Source organism: Schizosaccharomyces octosporus (genome assembly GCF_000150505.1).
Source record: "Schizosaccharomyces octosporus yFS286 unplaced genomic scaffold supercont6.1, whole genome shotgun sequence".
NCBI lineage: Eukaryota > Fungi > Ascomycota > Schizosaccharomycetes > Schizosaccharomycetales > Schizosaccharomycetaceae > Schizosaccharomyces > Schizosaccharomyces octosporus.
This window is the reverse complement of record NW_013185619.1, coordinates 780,748-802,705: the sequence shown is the minus strand read 5'-3', so window position 1 is coordinate 802,705 and position 21,958 is coordinate 780,748. Positions and strand designations below refer to the sequence as shown.

Sequence of the window (21,958 nt, the reverse complement as noted above, 5' to 3'; positions counted from 1 at the left end):
CGATTTGCAAATGAAATGGCCATTCTAATGATTGTCTTTGGTTTTTGTACATGTAGGATCACGCTGCAATGGCACACACCATTTTAGCATATGGCAAAATAAAGTATCGTTAGTATTCTATTTATTAAAAATTAAAAAAAAAGTAAAAACAAGAGAAAACAAATACATTGCTGTTCATGCAAATCAAATAATTCAACAGCGAGAACTAGTGCATTAATAAATACTTTGTGAATTATATGAATATGGGTCCTTTAGAATAGTCCCAATTAATATTAAGTGAGATACGACGCATGATTCCTCTTTTCTCTTTTCTCTCTTCGAGTATAAATATTAGAGGTATCATACGCAAGTCACTTTTCCTTCATTCACCTTGTTAAAGATAGTAGATTACATAGACAAGTCAAAGACTTTATTACCAGTACGGACAGGTAAAAAGACATTTGATACGTTCGATTCACCACTTATTAATGGCGAATATTCTTTCAAAACCATTCCATAGTATCATAAGACAATAAAATAAAAATAAAAACCAAAATAAAATAAAATAAAAAAGAAACATAAATAGGAACTGATAACCTATTGTACAGTAAAATCATGGACGTCAAATCAGGGTAGCCTTACGCACCATGAATACGTTGATGTCGACGCATATTACTGCGGACATTGAAAGCTTTTCCACAACCTACATAATCACAGACAAATGGACGCTCACCAGTATGGGAATAAGTATGAATCTTCAAACTGGACGGTCTTGAAAACCCTTGAAGACACTCCGTGCAACGATATCGAACAGTGGAACTTGAAATTGCAGCGCTTTGTTGATTTGATTTACGAGTATTCGAATGCCTCCTTGCAATATGGACTCTCTTTTCAATGGCCGACGGATCCTTGTTAGATTGACTTTTCCCATCAGAAGCTCCACTGATATTAGAACCGTTTTGTGCAAGGGTAGCCGCAGCAGAAAGTTCAGAGAGAATAGCATCATGAAATCCATTTGAGTTTGAATATCCCGAATGCGAGGCTGTAGATGTGTTTTCGGGGACAAGCCCATTTCGAGATAAGGAATGAACCTCAGGTGTTAATCCGAAATGACTCATGTCCACAGTTCGATTAGAGGTATTCTCAGAAGATTGATGATCTGCTTCGTTTGTCCTGGAACCATTCGTCGATTCTTGTGTTTCTGTCTCGTTACGCGAAACGAACGATTCATGCTCTGAAGGAGCGGGGCAACGAACAAAACCATCATTATTTGGATGAGGGTTTAGACGATTTTGCTGATTTTGTGCACAACCAGGACATACAAACGGGAGATAAGGAGGTTGAAAAGGAAACGTTAGAAAGCTATTATTCGTATGGTGTGATGGAACTGCTGAGCAAGGGTTCGTAGTTGGAGGAACTGCAGATTGGGTTACTGGGTCGACGTGTGGTGGGTGTTGTGAGGGTTGAGGATGCTGATCAGTCGAACTGGTAGGACGGTGTTGATGAGCAGCAGCAACGGCAGCCGCTTCATTTGCTTTTGCAAGAAAATACGCATAGGAAAAAGGGTTGTAAGGAGAAAGAAAACCTGGAGGAAGCGGTATATCTGGTGAGGTGGAGTTGGGAGGATGACAATGAGGAGATGAAGCGGCAGCGGCTGCCATGATCGCAGGATCCGTCATAGATCCTCCCAATATGGTGGAAATAGGAGGAAGTCTATATTGAGAAGAGGAAGGGTTAATAAGAGTAGGGGGTATGTGAGGATGACCATGAACAGTGGTGCAACAACAAAGAGAATTGTTCGCCGATGGATCTAATGAACCTTTGGGTAGAGGAACAGAGGAACCTGGCATTGTCGAGACAACATTTTCAAGATTATTTTTATAATGATTGACTTGAGACCGTCTTTGGGCTTCATCAGGATTAGACTGAGTGTTGGGACGTACAAAAGAAGGGCCAACATGAGGGTACGGGCAAGGAGGAGGAACTGAGGACGACTGCTGATTATTTGCAGTATTCACATTAGAGGAAGGATTTGTGAGAGTCGTTGATGTAGAGCCCTGTGCTCCATTGGTATGTTCGGCGGCAGAAGTTTCCGATGACATTGTACACCGTGCACCAAAGGATACGGACGAAAAAAACAAATTTTATGCTGAAAAATGTAAAAGATAGATTTTCGACTGTTTTTCAGCAGCCTTGCGAAGCCTTGCAGGAAAAAATGAGGGACAAGATGGAATAGACTTTGCAAAAGCAAGGAAAAAGGTAGAAGAGGAATTCCTATTTAAAAAAATACACCTCCAGCGTGTGTTTTTTTAAATACAGGAATAATATAATATAAAAAGGGATATTGATTTGACCCACGAAGATTCAAAAACAGGTTGATTTGCTATCCTAACGGATGCAAGTTTACTTTTCCTCCACTAGGACTGATGAATCAGAAAAACTAAAAAAAAAATAGAAAATAAATATAAATAAATAGTGTTGCGACTCCTTTTTTTCTCCCAAAACCCAAAAAAAAACCACTTAATCCTCAAATGAGATACAGGGACTTAATTATCGTCTTTTGAAAACGAATGGCGAACTTTTGAAGAAAGTTCTTTTAAAATGGCCAAAAAAAACAAAGCTGAATGAATTAAACAATAGATAATTAGGCTTAGGGAAGCAATCGGAAATTGACTAGGGGAGGCAACAGAAATAGCTAACTGCTCTGAATGAAGAGTATGTGCGAATTCACAAGCGGTATTCTTATTAAATTATTTTTGGTTTTATGTAATTAAATGGATGATCTCAAATATTTGATTAATCCCTAATCGACGATATATTAAGGTGAATGCACTTTCGCGGGTTATGAAGAAGTAGTCATGTACAACTGGTATAACCACTTCGATTGCCGATCTTAAAATAGATCGACGCTTGTTACTTTCCTTGTACCTTTAATGAAGTATAAGGTGTTGTCGATCATCGGTTAGTCATCCTATATTGCAGATCATGATTTTTTTGTTTACTTCTATGAAAAACTCAGAAACAACAAGGAAATTTATATAATTTCTTTTCTTTCTAACTTTTATAGTCCATCTGCAAAAGTTATTAGAAAAGAAAAAGTATTATCCTCGTTAAATACCAGCGATGGATTTCACAAAGAAATTCAACGAAAAACGTGAATTTCGTAAGGAGTAAGTCCTTTATTATGTATCCAAGCTCAACTTGCTTTTATTACATAAAGTTATATTTAGTGTGTCAACCATCAACAGTACTGTGGTAGAACGGGTTTGAACTTGTAAAAGGTTTCGAGTTCGAGTCGCTGTAGGAACTGCAAGTGCGCGGTAGGAGAGTGGAACTCCGACGGGCTCATAACCCGTAGGTCCCAGGATCGAAACCTGGCCGCGCAATTCTTTTTTTATTTCTGTGTTTTTTTCGCTAGTGATTTCGACGTTTTTTTGGAGTTGCGATGCAATTGTCCATTGCAGAAAATCTCTATATTACTTGGTTCTACTTGCAGCCAATCTATTGATTATGAAATGGAAACGAAATTTATATCCCATCTGACTATTTCCAAACAATTGTCTACTGGGGTAAAGTAGGAAAACAAGCATAAAGACAGAATAACAATCATCAATTGAATTGAAGTTTTTGAATACTATTCGTTTTATAATTGCTACACTTAACACGAAAATGACTACTTTTAAGACCAGGATGAAGTTAGTCCATATCTTTACGAAGCATTTTATCCAACTATTACTGATCGAGATCTATTAATTGGCAAAAAAGCTTGATCAGAAAGAATCATACCTATTATAACCCATATCCTTTTATTTATTTTTTTTTATTTTTTTTCTTTAAACTCAAAGTGCTCAAAATGTAACTGTTTTCTTTTTTGGTTTGGAAGATGGCTTGGGAACAGCAGGCTTGGTGACTTCCCTCGCATATTCATGATAGACGTCTTCATCAGGACCTGTGGTACCTGCAGTAGCCAAAACATGACCGTAATTGACATCCTCCTTGCGCACTTGATCACAGTCCTTAGCATAATGATGTATCGATCCACAAAACTTGCAACCACCCCCTTTAGGGTATAGACCGTGAGGGTTCTTCTCGCATTGACCTGCTAAATGTCCTTTTTCATGACAAATAAAGCAAACCGCAAATTTCAAAGGTCCTTTTTTAGGACAAGCATTCAATGAATGCTCTTTGCTTCCACAGCGGAAACATATAGAGACGTCTGATTTTGCCTCAGGGCAGTTTTGCACAATGTGACCTGGTTTTCTGCATGCAAAACAAAACTTGTCCTTGTATCTCATATTCTGTCTCCGGATTCTGCGATGCTCTGAACGGCTCTTTCTCCGCCGCTGATCCGGTTTCGAGTCTTCCCCATTATATCCTTTCTTTTCAGAATCTTCAATGGAAGCATAACTGTTTCCATTTGGCTTGACGTCTCTGGCGGCTTCAACCGGTTTGGCTTCATAAGGTGTCGCCTCCAAAAACTTCTTCCTCCTACCCATGTTTGTAATTCGTGCCATTTTTTAAAAATATAATAAAGAGTGTAGATAACTAAATAAAAAACCTATAATGAGAAAACGAAACGTAAAAGATCCCGCTAGTCGTTACGAAAAATTCACTTCCCTCCAAAATTAATTATCAATGCACTTTTCCACAATATCCGATACAATGAATGTAATTTTCTCCCTGTAAGTACCCTTTTTTATTCTTTTAGCCTGTAAAGTCTCCTTTGTACAAATGAAGTATTTTGCTTTTCGCCAGAAAAATTTCATACATCGTCTATTTCAATGAAGTAACACAGAATCGCTCTGAAAAGGGACATCCAAACTGAGCGATGTTGTATGGTTTGGTTTCTTGATCTTGTATGTTTATGATGATTTAAATAATTCTCTTAATATTTTTTTTCTTTTTTTTTTTTTTTAGTTTCCGATCTCCAACTATAACAAAATTGATCAACATAGTTTACAATAGTCATTCGTTTCACTGCTTCAGCTAAAGTCGATACCCATATAAATTTATTTTATTTTGTTTTTTCGAAATGTAAATTCTAAACCATCCCAATCATTCTATATTTTTATTTCCTCTCTTTTTTTTTTTTTTTTTTTTTTTTTTTTTATTTTCTCGACATATTGTTTACATAAAAAATCTTGACTTGGCGACTGAAGTAACATGAGTGACACCACTAGGTAAGGTGTAGCATAGATGCAACACTTTCTCCTTCTCCCATTCACTTCATAAAATATGAGCGAGGAGATTGCCAGGCTTACAACGGTACAAAATTATCGTTCTGTAGATTTAATCGGTGATTTTGCTGGTGAAGAACTCTTTCTTATTGATGGTGATTCCTTAATTTTCCATATCCTCGCACAAGATTGCCAATTTTTGGGCAAAAATGGCGTTCAAATATTGTACGCTATATATCTATTAGAAAGAGAGCTGGCTAGATTCAAAAGTGCCAGACTAAATTTTTGTATTGTATTTTTCAAAAACTGGGAAGCACTTTACTCTAATTATGATGACCTTTTGCGCTCTTCCCTCCTTTTATTTCGTAGAGTAGCTATCCGTCATCTTCGTAAATACGTTCCAGTGTTTCAATTTAAATCATTAACTGACTCTCAATGGAGTGTATTTATTGCCAAATACCGTCCTTACGGTTTTATGGTTCTTGACAATAATAAAAATATAAAGGAAGGAGGTCTTTCTATTTCTGATGAACAATTGATGGTATTTAAGTCTTTTATTTTTTTCGCGTTGTCTGACGGTGTGCCCGTTGCTCTATTGGGATCCTATGAGTTTGTCGACAATAAGATTCTATGCTGTATATTGCCTTCATTCTTTACTCGTTCTAGCGAGGCTATTGAAGAAGCTTCCAAAGTAATCTCTGATTATTTGGAAAAATTCGGTAAAAACCGTCAAGCAATTGACTTACCTGAAGTCGATATTGATGCTTGTTCAACGAACGCGATGCGTGTTCAGACTCTTGCTGTGGCTTGGCTCATTAAAAACGAATCATCTCCTTTAAGCCGTGATTTGGCAAAAATGATAATCGTTTTAGCTGCAGTCCTTGAACATCTTAAAATTTCTTCTCGATCTCAGCCCTTTTTCCCCTTGTACGAGGAACCTGCTATTCAACAGTTTACTTCTTCATATTTGAGCTGTGCTAATTCCATTCTCAATTTATTAGATAGCAAGGTTGACGGATTCCACGACATTTTTGATGCTCGTTTGTTCGTTCGTCTAGTAGCTGATGTTGTTCATGGTGAATTTTATATTCCTGATGTTTGCCGTGAGTATGCACTTTCTAATTGGAAGTTGGTTACCGATGCTGTCCCTGACGCTGGTGATCTTTATGATTTCTCTTCTTTCTCTTCCATTTCTAAGGAACTTTGTACCCCTCTTAAAACATCTACTAGTGATATCGATACTTCTTTAGCTCCTTATAATGACCCTGTTATTTCTCCCTTTTACAACACCGAGGAATGGGCTGTTCAACCTAAGGAGCTTCAACCACTTGAAACGGCCTTGGATTTCTCAAAATTACGCATAAATGATAAGTCCGCTACTTCTAAGCGCTATGACGATATCAATGCAATCAAGAAGACTGGTGATAGCAACAAAGACAAAAGACAAGTTGACAGAATGCGTCGCCAGGACCAGTTTTTCATCAGCCACATTCAAAAGTACGCTGGTTCACTTACGGGTGCTAAAGGCGGTCAACTGAAGCGCCAAACCATCTTCACCCAAAGCTCCAAGGAAGCCAAGGCTCAAAATGAAGAGGCTCCTAAAAATAAGGCCAAGGCTAAGGACAAGGAAACTGCTTCTAAAAAGGGTAAGTCTGTGAAACTTTCCAAGGCTGAAATGATTCGTGCCGAAATTGCTGCCAAAAAATCAGAAAAGGAAGACAATAGAAACGATCATATGTGGCAAGAAACTAGAAATGATCTTGGCCGCATAAAGGATTTAAATCTTCGCTCCAATCGTCTTGCTCAACTATTGAACACTAGGACTTACGATCCTTACATAGAGAACGAAATGCGCCTATACCGCATTCGGGTTTTACTCTCTTTGTGGGCTGCTGCCTGTGTTACTGACGAGTCTAAGGAAAAGAATATTCGCATAGCTGTCGATATTTTCCGTGAAATTAGTATTGTCTACCCTAAGCCAATTACTAAACAAATTAAGGCTGCCCTCGACGATACACTCACTGCTTTAGGTTTCGAAAGTGTTATCCGCAAAGCCAAGAAGCTCGATTCACGTTCCATGTCTTTTCCCTTTGTACTTCCTGATTTAGAGGAAGAGGAGTTTGACTTAGAAGTTCCTTATACCTCCCCTACCTTCCAGTTGCTTCATTTTGGTGAGTACATGGAAAGATCTATGGGTAGTGCTCCAGACGACCGTGTTGCTTTTGATCCTGATGAATGGCAACGTCAAACTTTAGATATTCTCGACAAGGACGAATCTGTTTTTGTGGTCGCACCTACTTCTTCAGGTAAGACCTTTATCTCCTTCTATGCTATGGAGAAGGTTTTACGTGGCAATGATGATGGAGTGGTAATTTATGTTGCACCTACCAAGGCTTTGGTTAACCAGTTATCTGCCGAAGTTTATGCTCGGTTTAACAAGCACTATCCTCATGCTGGTCAAACCGTCTGGTCAGTTTATACTCGTGATTATCGTATCAACAATCCAACTAATTGCCAAGTGTTAATTACTGTCCCCCATGTGTTACAATCAATGCTTCTGCAACCCGCTTTGGCCAATTCATGGTGCCCTAAAATTAAACGTATCATCTTTGATGAAATCCACTGTATCGGACAAATGGAAGATGGAATGGTGGAAGAACAGTTATTATTACTTGCTCCTTGTCCGATTGTCGCACTTTCTGCTACTGTTGGTAACCCCGAAGAATTCCATACTTGGCTTTCTGCTCTTCAACGTGCTCATGCCAACCCCATCCATCTTATTGTTCACGAACACCGTTACTCTGATTTGAGAAAGTTCGTTTATGGTGGTGCTAAAGAGTTTAACGGTTTGCATGAAGAAGAGGACAATGGCCAGATAGCTCTCATCCACCCTGCCGCAGCTCTGTCTTTCTCTGAAGGTACAACAACAAATTTAGCTTTTGAGCCTCGTGATTTACTGCAATTATATTATGCTATGAAGTTAGTTTCCAAGGGTGATTTCAAAATCAGCAAGAGATTGGATCCTGACAGATATTTTGAGGACATTCCTTTTATTAAAAAGGTTGATGTCGTTGGTTACGAAAAGAAGATTAAAGCTACAATCGACACTTGGGCTTCTTTGCCTAACGCCTTTGCTCCCACCTCTCCTTTGCAAGCTCTTATTAAACACTTTTGTAATGATCCTCAACGTGTTGTCAATAACCAACTTCAGTTGCACACTTCTGCTTACTCATTGGATGCTATTGCATTGAATTTATTGCCTATGCTTAAGGATTTGAATAAGCAAGAATTGCTTCCCGCTTTATGCTTCAACTACGATCGACAAGAGTGTGAATATCTTGCCGAACATGTTTTCAAGGGCTTAGTTGAAAAGGAAAGACAATGGCGTGAAAACTCAGAAGAATGGAAAGAAAAGATGCGTGAGTATAAGAAGTGGCAAGCTGCCGCCGGCCAACGTGCTAAACAATTGGAAAAGTTTGAGAAGACGGCCACTGAAAAGCAAAAAGAACAAGCTTTGAAGGAGTCTGGTGATACTGCTTGGATTGAGTTCTTCGATCCAGAAGAGCCTTCTCCAGAGTTTTCTTTTGCTGGTGCTAAATCTACTTATGGTAAGGAGGAATTATATCGTGATGTGGAATCCTTGCGTAGACGACAAGTTGTCCCTGAGTGGTTGGTCGATGCTCTTTATAGAGGTATTGGTGTTCACCACTCTGGTCTTAATAGACGCTATCGTCAATTGGTAGAAGTTTTATTCCGTTGTGGACAACTCACTGTTGTGATCGCTACTCGTACTTTGTCTTTAGGTATCAACATGCCTTGTCGTACTGTCGTATTTTTGGGTGATAACTTACAACTAAACGCTCTTAACTTCCATCAAGCTGCCGGTCGTGCTGGTCGTCGTGGCTTCGATTTGTTAGGTCATGTCGGATTCCTCGGTGTGCCATTGCATAAGGTTTACCGTTTGTTAACTACGAAATTGTGGGATATCCAAGGTCAGTTCCCTCTTACTACGTCTTTGGTCTTGCAATTATCCCAACTCATTTCGGGCTCACAGGCTGCTCCTTTTGCTCGTAATACCATTCGCTCAATTTTGGATGAGCCTAAGCTTATGCAAAATGGTGATGTTTTGAGTAATCAAGTCAACCATCATCTTCGTTTTGTTGTCGAATATCTTCTTCGAGAGGGATTGTTAGATGACTTCGGTAAGCCTATTAATTTGTCTAATCTTACTATGCACTTGTATTACACTGAACCCAGCAACTATGCTTTCACTAACTTGCTTCGTGCTGGTGTATTCCATAAGATCGCAGACAACTATAGCACTGACAAGTTGGGTGCTTTACGTGAGACTATTACTATTCTCTGCCATTTGTTTGGACGCATTCGCATTAATGAGCAGTATGCCCTTTCATTAAAGCGTGATGAATCTACTCCTTCGGAGATTATTTTGCCTTCTCTCCCCCAGAATATCGTTGAAGTATTAAATGCTCATGATGAGCGCGTGTTGAATCTCTATAAGACGTACGCTTATTACTACCGCGAGCACGGTAATGTTGGTGTTGAGGATGACAAGTTGCCTTTGTCCAACTTGAAATTCAACGGAGCTGCTGATCTCCCTAAAGCAGTCCCTACCGGCGTGGTTTCCGACTTCTGTGGATTGGCCGGTTTTAACGACAGTGCTGCTAAGAATGTTTCTGATTTCATGGAGCAAACACCTGATGGAGTTTTCCTCAAGACTTCTCGCTTGCCAGTTTTTGAAGTTAACAAGGGTCCCCTTAACGCTTATCTTCTTGATTTTTTCACTCATGGAAGTGTTGACCTTTTGGTTGAACAAAATGGTTTGAAGCAATCCGAAATTTGGTTTGTATTGAATGATTTCAGTTTAGCATTAGCTACCATTTGCAGTTGTATTGGTAACTTGCTCAACTTAGTGACCGATGAGGACATTGAAAACGCCATGAGTGCTCTTGAGGATTCCAACGCTGTCCAAGCTTCTACTGAAGGTGAAAGCAACACTGATTGGATGCAAAGTATGAACGGAAATTATTCCACTTCTCTGGCCTCTCCAGAATTGCAAGACAAGATGGACATGAATCTTTTCAAGGTCTACTGTATGTTCCTTGAAGTTCGTAACCAATTCGACGCCAAATTTAGAAAGATGTGGGCTTAAGTTTATCTGTTTACTTTTATTTTTGTTCTGGAATTTTTGTGTAAAATTGTAAAAAAAAAGCTAGTGGCCTCTAATTTACATAAGATCTAAAAAGTCATACGGGATTTAGGATATATGAAAAGCATTCAAATTATGTTTATACTTTGGTCCGTGAACAGTTGATTTCAATGCTATTTTGATAGTTAATTAATTTTTATTTTCTCATGTTTGATTTCGTATGTTGATTGAAATTGTAGAAATGTTGTATTTCTCATATTGTGTGATGAAAGGATTATCAAAACTTTTCACATTTTTTAATTGTTTGTTTATTTGCGAAAATGTAAAGTATACTATTAGAAATTTATTAATCTTGAGATATGTAATAACTGTAAAGCGTCGACTGTAATAACGATAAAAAATCGTTCTATTCTATAATCCCCCGTTTTCCAAGAGTTTTCTCATATATGCTGGATTTACAAAACTACAAGAGTATTGTCAATGATTTTAAATCATCTCAAGACGAGATTCGATTTTTAGGCCAGCAACCTCCAAAAGAAGCTAGCTTATATGGTAAATCCTACAATGACAATAAGTAATACTAATTGAAACCCAAACGGGGATTTTAGTACTCGATAGCTCCTTTAATCCTCCTCATAATGCTCACTTAGGAATGTGTCATTTTGTTCCGGAAGGAAGTCATCTAGTTTTGCTTCTGAGCATTGCAAACGCTGACAAAGCTGAGGCTCCTGCATCCCTGGACGTTAGATTAGCAATGCTGAAAGCTTTATATCGACTTATAAAAAACCGCAGTGTCTCGATTGCCCTTTGTAAATATCCACTCTTCGCCGAGAAATGTGTATGTTTGTCGAAATACTGTTCTCCTAAAGAGCAGACTTATTTGGTCGGGTTTGACACACTGATACGAATTCTAAATTGTAAATATTATCCGGAAAATTCAATCCAAAAAGTTATGAACCCTTTTTTTGAACGATCTCGAATTGTCTGCTTTTATCGTGAAACAGACGATCCAACAGCGGATGAACTGCAGGAATTATACCCATCCAAACTCGAGAAAGGCGAGTTACAAGACGTGGCTTTAGAATGGTCTTCGAGAATACAATTTGCGAGATTAAATGGCAACATGGGTAAAAATGTTAGTAGTACAGCAATACGTAAAGCCATTTCTTCTGGCGACGAAGAAGTGCAAGCACGAATGATACCAACTGAAGTTTTAAGTATTATAAAAGATGTGAACCCTTATTGCTAAGCATCTTTACCCAATCTTACTTCCACTAGACATCTATTATAAAATTGAATAGTTCTGGACGTACAAAAACCTAATTAATAGACTAGAAAATTTACAAGTGAACGGTAGACAGTACCGTCGCAATAAAACTATTTACCATAATTTTACCACTATTAAGGTGACAACTATAATGTAATTGTTCCAAAACCAAACCGATATTATTAGTAAACTTACTCGAGGATACCGTATTTTATATCGACAAATTAAAAAGTCAAAGCACGTTTAGCCATTTCCAAAGCTCCCTCATAAGTACCATTTCCACCAATGAAACCCGATGCGTGAACAAAAACACAGTTGGGAATTCCGGTCAATTCAGAAAGTTTCTCATCACGGACTCCTCTCCAGGGTTCGGGAAGAGCTAGACGAGAAGTAAATGAAGTAGGGTCAATAGCGACGGCTTGCACACGCCAACCCTTTCCATCTGAATAAATAGCATACTTGAATTGTCCCTCAATGTTGAGTTCTTTCTCAATATCGTAAAGATGACTCTTCCAAGGAAAAAATTTATCCATAATCAAGATAGGAGAGTCCTTTGCCCGGAGAACAGCTTCACGAGCCAACGTTTTTGCGGGTAACCAAGAAGAAGCATAATTGTTTACAGTACGAACAAACCAGCTGCCGATGAACTCGGAAGCCTTATTGAAACATTCCAAAAATGTCTCCTCGTCTTGTTTTTCAGAATTCCAAGAAGGAATGTAAGTGGAAACCATTTCTGGAAGACTCATGGCAGCTTTGAATGTGGGAGTCAAGTCAGCCGGGAATGGCGAAATACCATTGTCATTTGCGTCTAAACCCTCAATAAAAGAGGTATATATTTTTTCGTACAAAATTTCCAAGTCTTCTTGAGATATTTGCTTACCCACCAAGACCGACTTGATTACTTCTTTGCCAAAGTGTTTGTATACTAAGCCAGCACTGGAAAGACGGGTTTTGTACTTGGAAGATAAAGTGTCACTGAATTCACGTTGATGATGGTCAAAATACTTGACACCATCATATTTTCCACCGACATCAACGACGATATCGCAGCTATCTAACAGCTGGGGGTCACGAGAGCGAACTACTTTAGCATCACGGTAAGTGTCTAAATTACGAAGCATATACACAGCAAGAGCTAGAAGAAACATTAGCTTTTCAGAACTTCCATTCAAGATAGTTAACGCCAAGCAGATACAGGAATAAATATCGATCAACTTGTACTCATATCAGTAACATAAGACTTTCATCTAGCAACATCTCTTTCATTTGTTTTGGATGTTTCATGAACGTTAAATATCCAGGTATCCAACTCTCAAGACTGGCTTCAAATCCATCCACTTCACGTACCTTCGTCAGCATGGAACGCGCCATTATGTGTAGCAATTGTCTTCATGGAGCTCATAATGAAACGATAGAGATTCACTGTAAAAATTTCCTCTTTCCAAAGGTGTTTTCTTTGGTCAAAATCTCAATTTCCTTATAGGTCCAGTGAATTGGGATAGCTAATATAGAATGTAGACCTATTTAATGAGGTAGACCATAATACACTATAAAGACTTATAGCTAATGTTCATCAGAGTCGATAAATCTTTGAATAAAATAGAATTGAACATAAGTCAGTAGATTGCATTCGGGCATAGCAGCCAGAGAGAGCTGTAAATAAGATATGATTTACGAACATAAAGTGAATGCAGTAGACCGAAGGCGTTCAGCATTATTCGCTAATTTTGCATCGACGTTGCTACTTTTAAAAAAACGCGTAAACAAAGGTAATGTAATGTTTTAAAGCCGCTCCATGGGACTTCTTAAAACAGACTGACTAGCAATTGTGTGCACTTTATTAATACAAACTATGTATTATATATCGATTAGGCCTTTATACAAGCTGAAAGTTTGACATTTAAGAGGTCGAGGTGAAAATTGTCGACGATCTCTAACATTACCACATACTTTATTTGGAGTCCTTCAAAACCAAAGCTTTCATCCACTGTATACAATAGAAAACCAATCTACATCTACTACTTATCATGAGGTACTTCACAAAACTACACTCTTTCTTGTATTCAATAATCGAAAAAAATTTATTCGTATCAACACTTCTACATCTTAAGCAGAAGCAGCAGGAACACGGGCTAAGAATTGTTAGAAAAATACAGTGAAATGTGAATATTGACGTGGTTACTTACTGTAGATGAACTGCTTAGAAGAGTGGTCCACCTTTTGGATAACACCACGGTCAGCCAAGTCTCTGATGGCGATACGAGCAAGAGCACCGTTCATCTTCATACGGTCGACAAGGACGGAGACGGAGATAAACTTGAAGGCGGGAACCTCCTTGTTGATACGGTCAATAAGATTCTTGTCGAAGACAGTGGCGTGTTGAGCCTTGTCTTTCACTTTTCCTTTAGACCATTTCTTCTTAGGTGCCTAATTCTTTATTAGTTTTCTTATCCTTCACTTCATTCCGTTTTCACTTACCATTTTTGTGGATGGTTTGTTCTACTTAGTTGTTCCATTTACGAATAGCAATTTGTGACTGCCACACTAAGCCCTAACCTAAACATGCCTCTTTAGGTTAGGGCTTGTATTAGGCCAAGTGTATAGAGAAGGTCACTAAAAAGAATAAGAATAAAGTATCCAATGTATTTTATTACTACGGGCTAAATACATTTGCATTGTTAATTAAGTGTATATAGACAGGTAACTCTGAAGAGTTCATTAGACTGAGAAAGTACGATGGCTAAACATGACTTCTGAAAAGATAATTCATTAAGTAAGTAGATTATATGTATGTATTAGGATGCAAAAGTAAAACCAAAAATTTAGTCAAGACCAGCTTGACCTAAATTGATTCATCGTATATTGTTCATATCAATCAAAATCAGAAAAGTTATTGAGTGAAGCCAGCAAATTGGGTTTACTAGGTGTAGATGGGTTAGCTGTTGTAGCTTGCGAACCTTGATTCTGAGACCTTTCCCTATTGTTGGTATTCGAAACTTGCATGAGACCCTTGAATTTACGACCGGTAGTTCGTTGTGTGGAGGACACCAAGGTAGAGGTCCTTGGGTTCGAAGAAGATAAATCACCGGCACTTTCATTCAATTTGCTCTTTTTCGATTTTCGTATCATTGTCCTCAGTGTTGCCGGTAAGTCAATATCGTCCTTTTCAGTCAAGGACGTCTTTGATTTGACTTTACTTAGTTCTGAGCGATCAACATAATTCCGATTAGCTTTCTCTAATAATCCATCTTTTTCACGAGTCGCATCTTCATCATCAACTTCTGCAGGATCAGACCTAAGATGCTCTTCTCCAAGCTCTGAAGATCCTATACCGGAATCTTCATCATTGTTGTCTAACCAATGAAGATTGTCAGTAGTATCTATTAGATTATCCTCAACTGTAGCGAGAAAAGCTTGCCTTTTTCCTCCACCAAGAATCTCCAAGTTCTCATGCTCCATCAACTTCCTTCTTCGTAGCTCCTTGAGCTTTTCTCGTCGAATTGCGTTGTGTTCGTCATCATCATCGTCGCTATCATCTAGTAAGCCTGCATTGTTTCTGTGTCTTTTCCGAAGTCCACCAGTCGTGACATCTTTCATAAGCTGTTCAACTAACTTGTTGTCCTTGTCAATTTCTTGATCGCGAGCGTATCGAGCCATCGATGCAATTTCTTCTTTCTTCAAATCTGTTTCATCATCAATCATATTTTTTATTTCCGGCTCTAATTCCTCATTCCCTTCGTCCTCATCTGAAACTCCTCCCATTCCAGCATATTCATCTTCGGATTCTTCAGCCTGATCTTCTACGAAATTCGTAAAATTGACTTTTGCATCCTCCTTTTCTGGACGTCTCTGTAGTAGATCTTTTCTGGGAAGACTAGTAGCTTCATAGTTTTCATGATCCACTTGGGTTTTCACCAATTGACTTGACTCATCCTTCTTACTCGAATCTACCTGAGTGGGTATTGTTGCATCCAATTGAGTGGGGACTAAGGCATCTAGTTGAGTTGGTATTGTTTCTTCTTCAGGTGATGTACTATTTGGTAATGTCCATCTGGGAGGGGGCTGACTGAAATTTGCATCGACAATAGAAAGCTGTGAATCTGGTGGAAGCATATTCTGAAAATAAAAAGATGAAGGATCTTCTTTACTTTCCTTTTCTTCTTTATTCTCCTTAGGTGTTTGGGAGAAATCATCAATCCGCAAGTCATCATCCTCATTGTCGGAATCAACAACCCTCATGTCAGTTGGAGAATTATTCTGCTCCTCCATCTCGTCATCATCCATCACGACGCGATTGTTTTTCCTTTTTTTCATACTTGTATCAGATGACTCCGTTTGCGTTGCCTGAATGATTACGTCGGAAATCACTGTCTTTGGGGTTTTATTGACTGAAACATCTTCATAGGCAGTTTCTTCTTCATCTTCCGAAGGTCCATCACCATCGAGTTCATGCTCTCTTTGTCGTATTTTTTCCGCTTGCTTTCTAGCACGCTCGATATATCCCAATTGCTCTTCTTCATCTTTGTCAGCATCGGAAACCAAAAGCCCTTGCTCTGCCAATTCTTTCTCTGTCTCTTCCCTTTCAGCTTTAGACATCATTGCAGCCCTTTTCATCAACTCTCGGTTGAAATCTCTCAAATTAAATTCTTTATCTTCAGGCTTCGTGTTTCCTTTCGTGGGTACTCGAATGCCAGCAAGCTTCTTAAGTCTTTCAGTAACCGTGTCCACATTCTCTGACGACTTAGCTGATTGTATTGTGTCTAGTGTCACCGTTTTTGGTCGCGTCTCTATTTCTAAATCTGATTCGGAATCTGAAGTTTCTGTGTACATTTTCTTAGAAAGTTTCTGAATTTTATCTTTAATAGATAATTTGGGCGTTGCTTCTTTCGGAAGCATTTTGCTGAACAAACTCGATTGTCCCAAGTCTGGCAGATCCAGTTCACCTGCTTTCATTCCCTTGTCAATTACATTGTCTGACGATTCGGTAGAGTTCAAAGGGTATACACCATTACTTTCTTCGGGTTGATCGTTTTCCTTCGAGGAAGGCTCTTCAGATATTTTCTGCGAAGATACAGACTCATCATTCGAATTATTTCCATTTTCTGTTTTTGGCTTAAATCCAATTTTACCAAAGAAATCACTTAAAGTAACTTTCTTGCCAACTTTAATTTCAGGGTTTCTAACTACCTCACGAGTCAATTTTGCCGTGTTTCGGTGAAGGTCAAGAAGCGCTTTTTTAGAGGCTTTTCGATAGCCACGCTCCATTCTATACGATTTACTCTCAGATTCAGCTTCATCTTGCTTACTACCGGCATCAGAGGAACTATCGTTCAGGGCAGCTGGTTCATCTTGGTTGAAGAGATCATCCTGTTGAGCTTTCAATTCCTTCTTTTTCTTTTCAACTAATTGTTTCAAGCGAGACTCTCGGTCGAGTGGTGCTTGAACTGGTTCCTGTTCAACAGGAGAACTTGGGGTCGAGACTTGAAGGGCGTTTTCATTATCGCTTTCAATGTTTTGTTTCTCTAAATTTTCTTTTCCATATGTAACATTATTGTTTTTTTTTTCACTTTGTAGCCGTTTTTTTACACGCTCATAGGCTGAACTAAATTTGGACTGTAAATCATCATCCATCTGGGTTTCAGAGCTATTTTGGGCAACGTTGGTAGAAGTCTCCGTTTCGTTTGCATTAGCAGCAGGCTCATAATCATCATCGAACTTCGCCAACATTCTCTTCACCCTGGTGCGTGGCGTCTCGAGGAGTTCATTAGACAAGTCCTCATTTTTTGATAGTTCTGCATCACAAACTGCTTCTTCAGAATCCATTATTGGATTCTGATGTATTGTATCCATGTCTAAATGTATCTAGTCTGATATATGTTTTGTTTACGTTCGTACACGACATACTTAATATGAGTTGACAACGCGACGCGACCTTCATTCATTCGTGTCGCGTCGTGTCGCGTCGCGTGATATTAACAAAAATTATGAATACAATAAAAAACCTTCGGCATCTAACATACAATACATTCCTAAACAAATAATTTTATTAAGTAATCAAAATGAATTATATAAAAATTAAAGACGTAAGAAGTATAATTGTAGTTATCGTGTCGGATACATATATTTTTTGCTACATGAACGATACCAAACGATAGTAAGGATATCTTTTAACATAGAAACAAAACTTTTTAGCGTCTAGAACCTTTTGCACGCGCAGCATACAAAAGTTTAAACCCGTTGCAAAGAGCGGTCATGTCGGCATAAACATTACCTTGCAGAAAGTACGCATTTGGAATCACTTTCACGGGCCATGCCAATACAGGAGAACTTACGCCAGCTTTAAAACAAAGAACAAAATATCCTGGGTGATCTTGATCAGAGCAAAATGTATAGCAAGAACGCTTTGGATTAGCCTCAGAGTAGCTTTCTAGCCAATGCTCAATTTCAGCACGAGATCCTCGTCTATACTTCTCATGCATGCACATTTCATCAATCTTTTTAGCAATTGCTTTAATATGCATAACAATCAATTCATCCAAATCACTGTATTGATAGGTCATATTTTCAAAACGACCTTTAACAATCAACCGTTGACCAATGCTAAACTCATTTTCTTTATCAAGTTCTAAGACATCAATATGTTGAAAAGAAGATTCACCAACCTTCCAAGTTACAACAATATGATCAGAGCCTTTAGATGATGGCCGGATAACTAAGTCACCAACTTGTAACTTGGATAAATACGCTTCTGCCTGAGAAGCATTTAAATCTTTAAACAATGGGTGTTTAATAACACGAGCCACCCTCTGTTCAGCTTGTGTTTCCGCTTGCATTTTTTCGTTGTCGCGATCTTCAGCTTCAGCATCCCAATAAGCTGTCAAATGGGAACGATCCTTTTGTCTGGCCTGAACAGTTTGCATAATACTGTTTCTTAAGGAAAGTTCAGCAGTAAAATTCTGCTCATTCAATGATATAATAATAGCTTCAACTGTCTGACCTGCTTGAAGGAGTTGAGGAGGTGGTATAAAGTCATCACTAACTTCATCTGCTTTAATATCGCCATCAACATCACAGTCAAGTTTAACAGCAACAAATCGATTAGTGACACGCTTAACGTTAACGGGAACTAATGTATCAGGACCCAAGTTTCTTGGGTTTTCACCAGTCAACATAAGGAATATTTCCGAGGGGGTAAGCTTATGGAACGTGTTTCTTTGTTCCCCATAAGGGTCCTTTAATTCACGACGAACTTTCTCTAGTGTACTTCTTTTACGTTGATGGAACTCACGTTCTAGTTGATCAGCATATTCTTCAAGCACAAGTTCATCAACCTTCGCCACTTCATTGTCTTCTAGCAAGTGATACACAACACCTTTACTAGCTTCTAATTCTTCAATGTCTTCTTCGTCTAATTCTAAAGCATCACTAGCCATTTTTCGAGCGAGTTCGTAATCTTCATTATGAATACGGGTTGTATCTAAAATATCCATGTTTGGGTATTCATCATTAGGTATAATGAAGAAGGAAGAGCAGTTGATAAAAATCTTTCTTGTAACAATTTGCTTAGAAATTAAGTCACTTCTGTTGTCAATTCGACCACCAACGGTTGCAATCTTTTTTAGTATATAATCTGCTTTACGAGGGCCTAAACCGGCAATATAAGGAAGGATGTTGGCTTCGTATTTGTTATTGACAGCCTCATTAATATCAATGCCAACAAGCGATGATACATCCACCAATGCAGTTTCAAGATATCTCCACAAAGTCTCTGAAGGTAAGAGATGCTGCCAGGGATCAAATGACAAAGACAAAAGGTCATGACCCAAAGCCGCATATTCAAATAAGGGATTCTGTACGTAGCGAGCCAGCGCAATGCAGTACAATGTTGTAGTAGAGAAACTTGGGAACTCGTCGGTTGCGCGAGAAGAATTTTGATAAAGACGAGCAATTTCATCGTTTACCATAACAATATCGACAGGATCATGAGAGCTCAAAGCCGATTGTACATTCTGACGTACTTTATGTGCAGCGACACTCATGCCAGAGACACCAATAACGTCGGGGTTGACCTTATCAACGAAGTCAGTAAACATGACTTGGTTTGCAGGGTCTCTAAAGTCAGGTAACTTAATAGAATCGACTGGCTCACCCATATCATTAACAAAAAGACAAATGATAGCATCAGATGGTTCACCTTTACCGTTAGAAACAGCTAAGACTGAAGGAATAGTACCGCGGTCAAAATTTTTCGTTGAAGGTTCGTAAGGAGCCTGATCCAATCTGGAATACAACCTTCCACGGCAAAGCATTCCTAGTTCGTCCAAATATTTTGAACGAAGGGTTTCACGAATTGCACCTGGTGCCAAAGTTGACAACTGCTTGAAAACATCTTTCAAAACCATTTCTCGTTGAGCATTCCATTTAGTGGCATTCTCTGAATAGTTATCAGATAAAATCAGTTCAAAAAACTCATTAAAGACGGTGTTTTTGTCACTGAAATCTAATGATAATTGTATAAGTCCTTCTTCTTCAGCTTTTAACATTTTCAAGAAGAGAATAGGAGACTTCTCAAAGGATGCCAATGGTTTGCCTTTTAAGTACTTGAATTCGTAGTACGGATGCTCGTTGTCAATCTTACGAACACCTTTTTGAGTTGCTATCGTGGATACAATGCCGGTTTGAAATAGCTTATCTCTAAATGCTTTTCTGAAATAGGGATCATGAACAATCTCTTCAGCGAATACCTTGCGGGCTCTTTGTAATACCAACTCATGATCGGTAAGATCGTTGGAAACATAAGAAGTGGCAAGCTCTTGAGGCGATACTGAAACATCTTCAACAAAACGAAGACGAGCACCTTGAACGGCATTGAATGAGAAATCTCTTGCACTTATGCCAAACTCTTTCACGAGATGATAAACTGGAGATTTCTTCGCCTTTTCGTAAAAAGAATATTTTGATACCTGGGGTCGACGTAGGCCGGTGCCAACCAACAAAGCGCGATCTCGAATCTGTTCGGAATAAGTAAAATGAAGATAGTCATTCAGGTCATCCACTGTTTCCAGGGTAGATGCTTCTTGGCACAATGTAACAACCATTTCATCACTAATACCCAAATCTGAATATAATTTCATGAGATCTTTCTTTTTGCTATGAAGAGACCAATATCGGGTGCATAAATTAAATATACACCAGAGATCATCTTGGTTAAGTAATGGGGTTATAGAATCGCGTTGGCGATCATAATGGACTATATAATCCCGACGGTGTTGCCATATAAAAGGAACTTCAAGACTTTCACGAACGAAGAAATGAACTGTATGCCGTACAGCAGACCGGAAATGGTCTAACAAATCAGTCTTTATATCATGTCGTTTCTCCAATATCCGATTAGCGATCCAAAGGCTTTCGTCAAGGATTTCTTGGTCAGTACAATCCTCGTTTCTTTTCATATATAATTGCATGCGTTCAGGTTCGTCAGTGATACGAATAATTTCATCTTCTTCCGTAAGCATTTTTTCTTGAAGTTCGCTAGGTTCAAAAATTGTTTTCAAACTAACAGGCTCTTGAAGTTCATCTTCAACATCTTCATCTTCCAAGGCAAACGCATAGTCGGTTCCATCACCGAAAATTTCGTAAATTTGAATGTAGTCATCTTCGGATATGCCCAACGCTTCCGGTCGAACTGATTCAATTTGAGGAGTCGCATCGTACTTCTCCTCCTGAGGCTCTTCATCTTCAAATTCGTCCTGTTCAATGAAATCGGCAAATTCGTCCATTACACCATTACGTCTTCCGTATGCATGCTCAGGTTCATCGATTCCATCTTCTCGTTCACTAGGCTCTTTTTCTTCTTGATCTTCGTCTTCTGAGAAAATTTTTTGGAGGTCTTCTTCCTGGTCACGTCCTCGCTTCAGTCTTTTTAGTTTTGTCCGATTATCCTGACCAGTGTTTTCCATGACCAATTCTAAATCATCCTCATCCAGCATATCTTGAGGAGCTTTTTCTTCTTCTGCGCGTTTTTTACGCTTTTTCTTCTTTAAGGCTTCTTGAGGAGCTTCATCGTCTTCATCTTCGACGATGAATCCTTCTCGGATCGCTCGTTCGGCTTCCTCATCCGTCTCGGATTCTTCTGAGGAGTCATGATGTTCATTATTATCCAAACGATCACCTTCACCCTCTTCGTTTAATTCATCAGCGTTTTCATCGCGTCCGTCTTCTATAGGGGCATCATTATTTTTTTCGAAATTTGGATTTTCATTAGGTGAACCAGAAACCCCAAGTTCACTCATCTCTTCCAAATACACAACAGAAAAACAAATTTCCGAAACCTGCCGCTCTGTTGTGGTTAGGCTTGTGTGGATTTGT

The 21,958-nt window shown here is 38.8% G+C and overlaps 8 protein-coding genes and 1 non-coding gene across 9 annotated transcripts; 3 read left to right on the top strand and 6 right to left on the bottom strand.

The window, feature by feature from the left end:
* Nucleotides 1–89: 89 nt before the first annotated feature.
* Nucleotides 90–2,832, bottom strand: SOCG_02976 (transcription factor zf-C2H2 type). Its single transcript, XM_013161466.1, has one exon. It carries the CDS (start codon nucleotides 2,079–2,081, stop codon nucleotides 618–620), a length of 1,464 nt encoding a protein of 487 aa, XP_013016920.1. The 5' UTR covers nucleotides 2,082–2,832; the 3' UTR covers nucleotides 90–617.
* Nucleotides 2,833–3,293: 461 nt separating this feature from the next.
* On the top strand, nucleotides 3,294–3,365 carry SOCG_16111. The gene has a single exon. It is a non-coding gene; the product is annotated as a tRNA-Met (tRNA).
* Nucleotides 3,366–3,617: 252 nt separating this feature from the next.
* On the bottom strand, nucleotides 3,618–4,823 carry SOCG_02975 (zf-CCHC type zinc finger protein). Its single transcript, XM_013161465.1, has one exon. It carries the CDS (start codon nucleotides 4,491–4,493, stop codon nucleotides 3,828–3,830), a length of 666 nt encoding a protein of 221 aa, XP_013016919.1. The 5' UTR covers nucleotides 4,494–4,823; the 3' UTR covers nucleotides 3,618–3,827.
* A 375-nt stretch (nucleotides 4,824–5,198) lies between these two features.
* On the top strand, nucleotides 5,199–10,532 carry SOCG_02974 (DEAD/DEAH box helicase). The gene has a single exon (XM_013161464.1). The coding sequence runs from the start codon at nucleotides 5,215–5,217 to the stop codon at nucleotides 10,324–10,326; it is 5,112 nt and encodes a 1,703-aa protein (XP_013016918.1). The 5' UTR covers nucleotides 5,199–5,214; the 3' UTR covers nucleotides 10,327–10,532.
* A 129-nt stretch (nucleotides 10,533–10,661) lies between these two features.
* SOCG_02973 (uncharacterized protein) lies at nucleotides 10,662–11,721 on the top strand. The gene is made up of 2 exons (XM_013161463.1): nucleotides 10,662–10,875; nucleotides 10,932–11,721. The coding sequence occupies exons 1-2, from the start codon at nucleotides 10,770–10,772 to the stop codon at nucleotides 11,570–11,572; spliced, it is 747 nt and encodes a 248-aa protein (XP_013016917.1). The 5' UTR covers nucleotides 10,662–10,769; the 3' UTR covers nucleotides 11,573–11,721.
* Nucleotides 11,710–13,080, bottom strand: SOCG_02972 (uncharacterized protein). The gene is made up of 2 exons (XM_013161462.1): nucleotides 12,938–13,080; nucleotides 11,710–12,725 (listed from the first exon to the last, which is right to left on the bottom strand). Exons 1-2 carry the CDS (start codon nucleotides 12,990–12,992, stop codon nucleotides 11,815–11,817), a joined length of 966 nt encoding a protein of 321 aa, XP_013016916.1. The 5' UTR covers nucleotides 12,993–13,080; the 3' UTR covers nucleotides 11,710–11,814.
* A 430-nt stretch (nucleotides 13,081–13,510) lies between these two features.
* SOCG_02971 (40S ribosomal protein S25) lies at nucleotides 13,511–14,193 on the bottom strand. The gene is made up of 3 exons (XM_013161461.1): nucleotides 14,069–14,193; nucleotides 13,777–14,017; nucleotides 13,511–13,722 (listed from the first exon to the last, which is right to left on the bottom strand). Exons 1-3 carry the CDS (start codon nucleotides 14,069–14,071, stop codon nucleotides 13,697–13,699), a joined length of 270 nt encoding a protein of 89 aa, XP_013016915.1. The 5' UTR covers nucleotides 14,072–14,193; the 3' UTR covers nucleotides 13,511–13,696.
* Nucleotides 14,194–14,214: 21 nt separating this feature from the next.
* On the bottom strand, nucleotides 14,215–17,459 carry SOCG_02970 (mediator-replication checkpoint 1). Its single transcript, XM_013161460.1, has one exon. It carries the CDS (start codon nucleotides 17,438–17,440, stop codon nucleotides 14,462–14,464), a length of 2,979 nt encoding a protein of 992 aa, XP_013016914.1. The 5' UTR covers nucleotides 17,441–17,459; the 3' UTR covers nucleotides 14,215–14,461.
* A 157-nt stretch (nucleotides 17,460–17,616) lies between these two features.
* SOCG_02969 (transcription elongation factor Spt6) lies at nucleotides 17,617–21,957 on the bottom strand. The gene has a single exon (XM_013161459.1). It carries the CDS (start codon nucleotides 21,880–21,882, stop codon nucleotides 17,779–17,781), a length of 4,104 nt encoding a protein of 1,367 aa, XP_013016913.1. The 5' UTR covers nucleotides 21,883–21,957; the 3' UTR covers nucleotides 17,617–17,778.
* Between the last annotated feature and the right edge of the window lies 1 nt (nucleotide 21,958).

Coding starts and splice junctions, on each gene's coding strand:
- SOCG_02969 (XM_013161459.1), bottom strand. CDS start 21,882: ATGAGTGAACTTGGGGTTTCTGGTTCACCTAATGAAAATCCAAATTTC.
- SOCG_02973 (XM_013161463.1), top strand. CDS start 10,770: ATGCTGGATTTACAAAACTACAAGAGTATTGTCAATGATTTTAAATCA. Junction 10,876..10,931: donor AAAAGAAGCTAGCTTATATG/GTAAATCCTACA, acceptor CGGGGATTTTAG/TACTCGATAGCTCCTTTAAT.
- SOCG_02971 (XM_013161461.1), bottom strand. Junction 13,723..13,776: donor TTCTAAGCAGTTCATCTACA/GTAAGTAACCAC, acceptor AACAATTCTTAG/CCCGTGTTCCTGCTGCTTCT.
- SOCG_02975 (XM_013161465.1), bottom strand. CDS start 4,493: ATGGCACGAATTACAAACATGGGTAGGAGGAAGAAGTTTTTGGAGGCG.
- SOCG_02974 (XM_013161464.1), top strand. CDS start 5,215: ATGAGCGAGGAGATTGCCAGGCTTACAACGGTACAAAATTATCGTTCT.
- SOCG_02976 (XM_013161466.1), bottom strand. CDS start 2,081: ATGTCATCGGAAACTTCTGCCGCCGAACATACCAATGGAGCACAGGGC.
- SOCG_02970 (XM_013161460.1), bottom strand. CDS start 17,440: ATGGATACAATACATCAGAATCCAATAATGGATTCTGAAGAAGCAGTT.
- SOCG_02972 (XM_013161462.1), bottom strand. CDS start 12,992: ATGAGCTCCATGAAGACAATTGCTACACATAATGGCGCGTTCCATGCT. Junction 12,726..12,937: donor CGCGTTCCATGCTGACGAAG/GTACGTGAAGTG, acceptor TGTTTCTTCTAG/CTCTTGCTGTGTATATGCTT.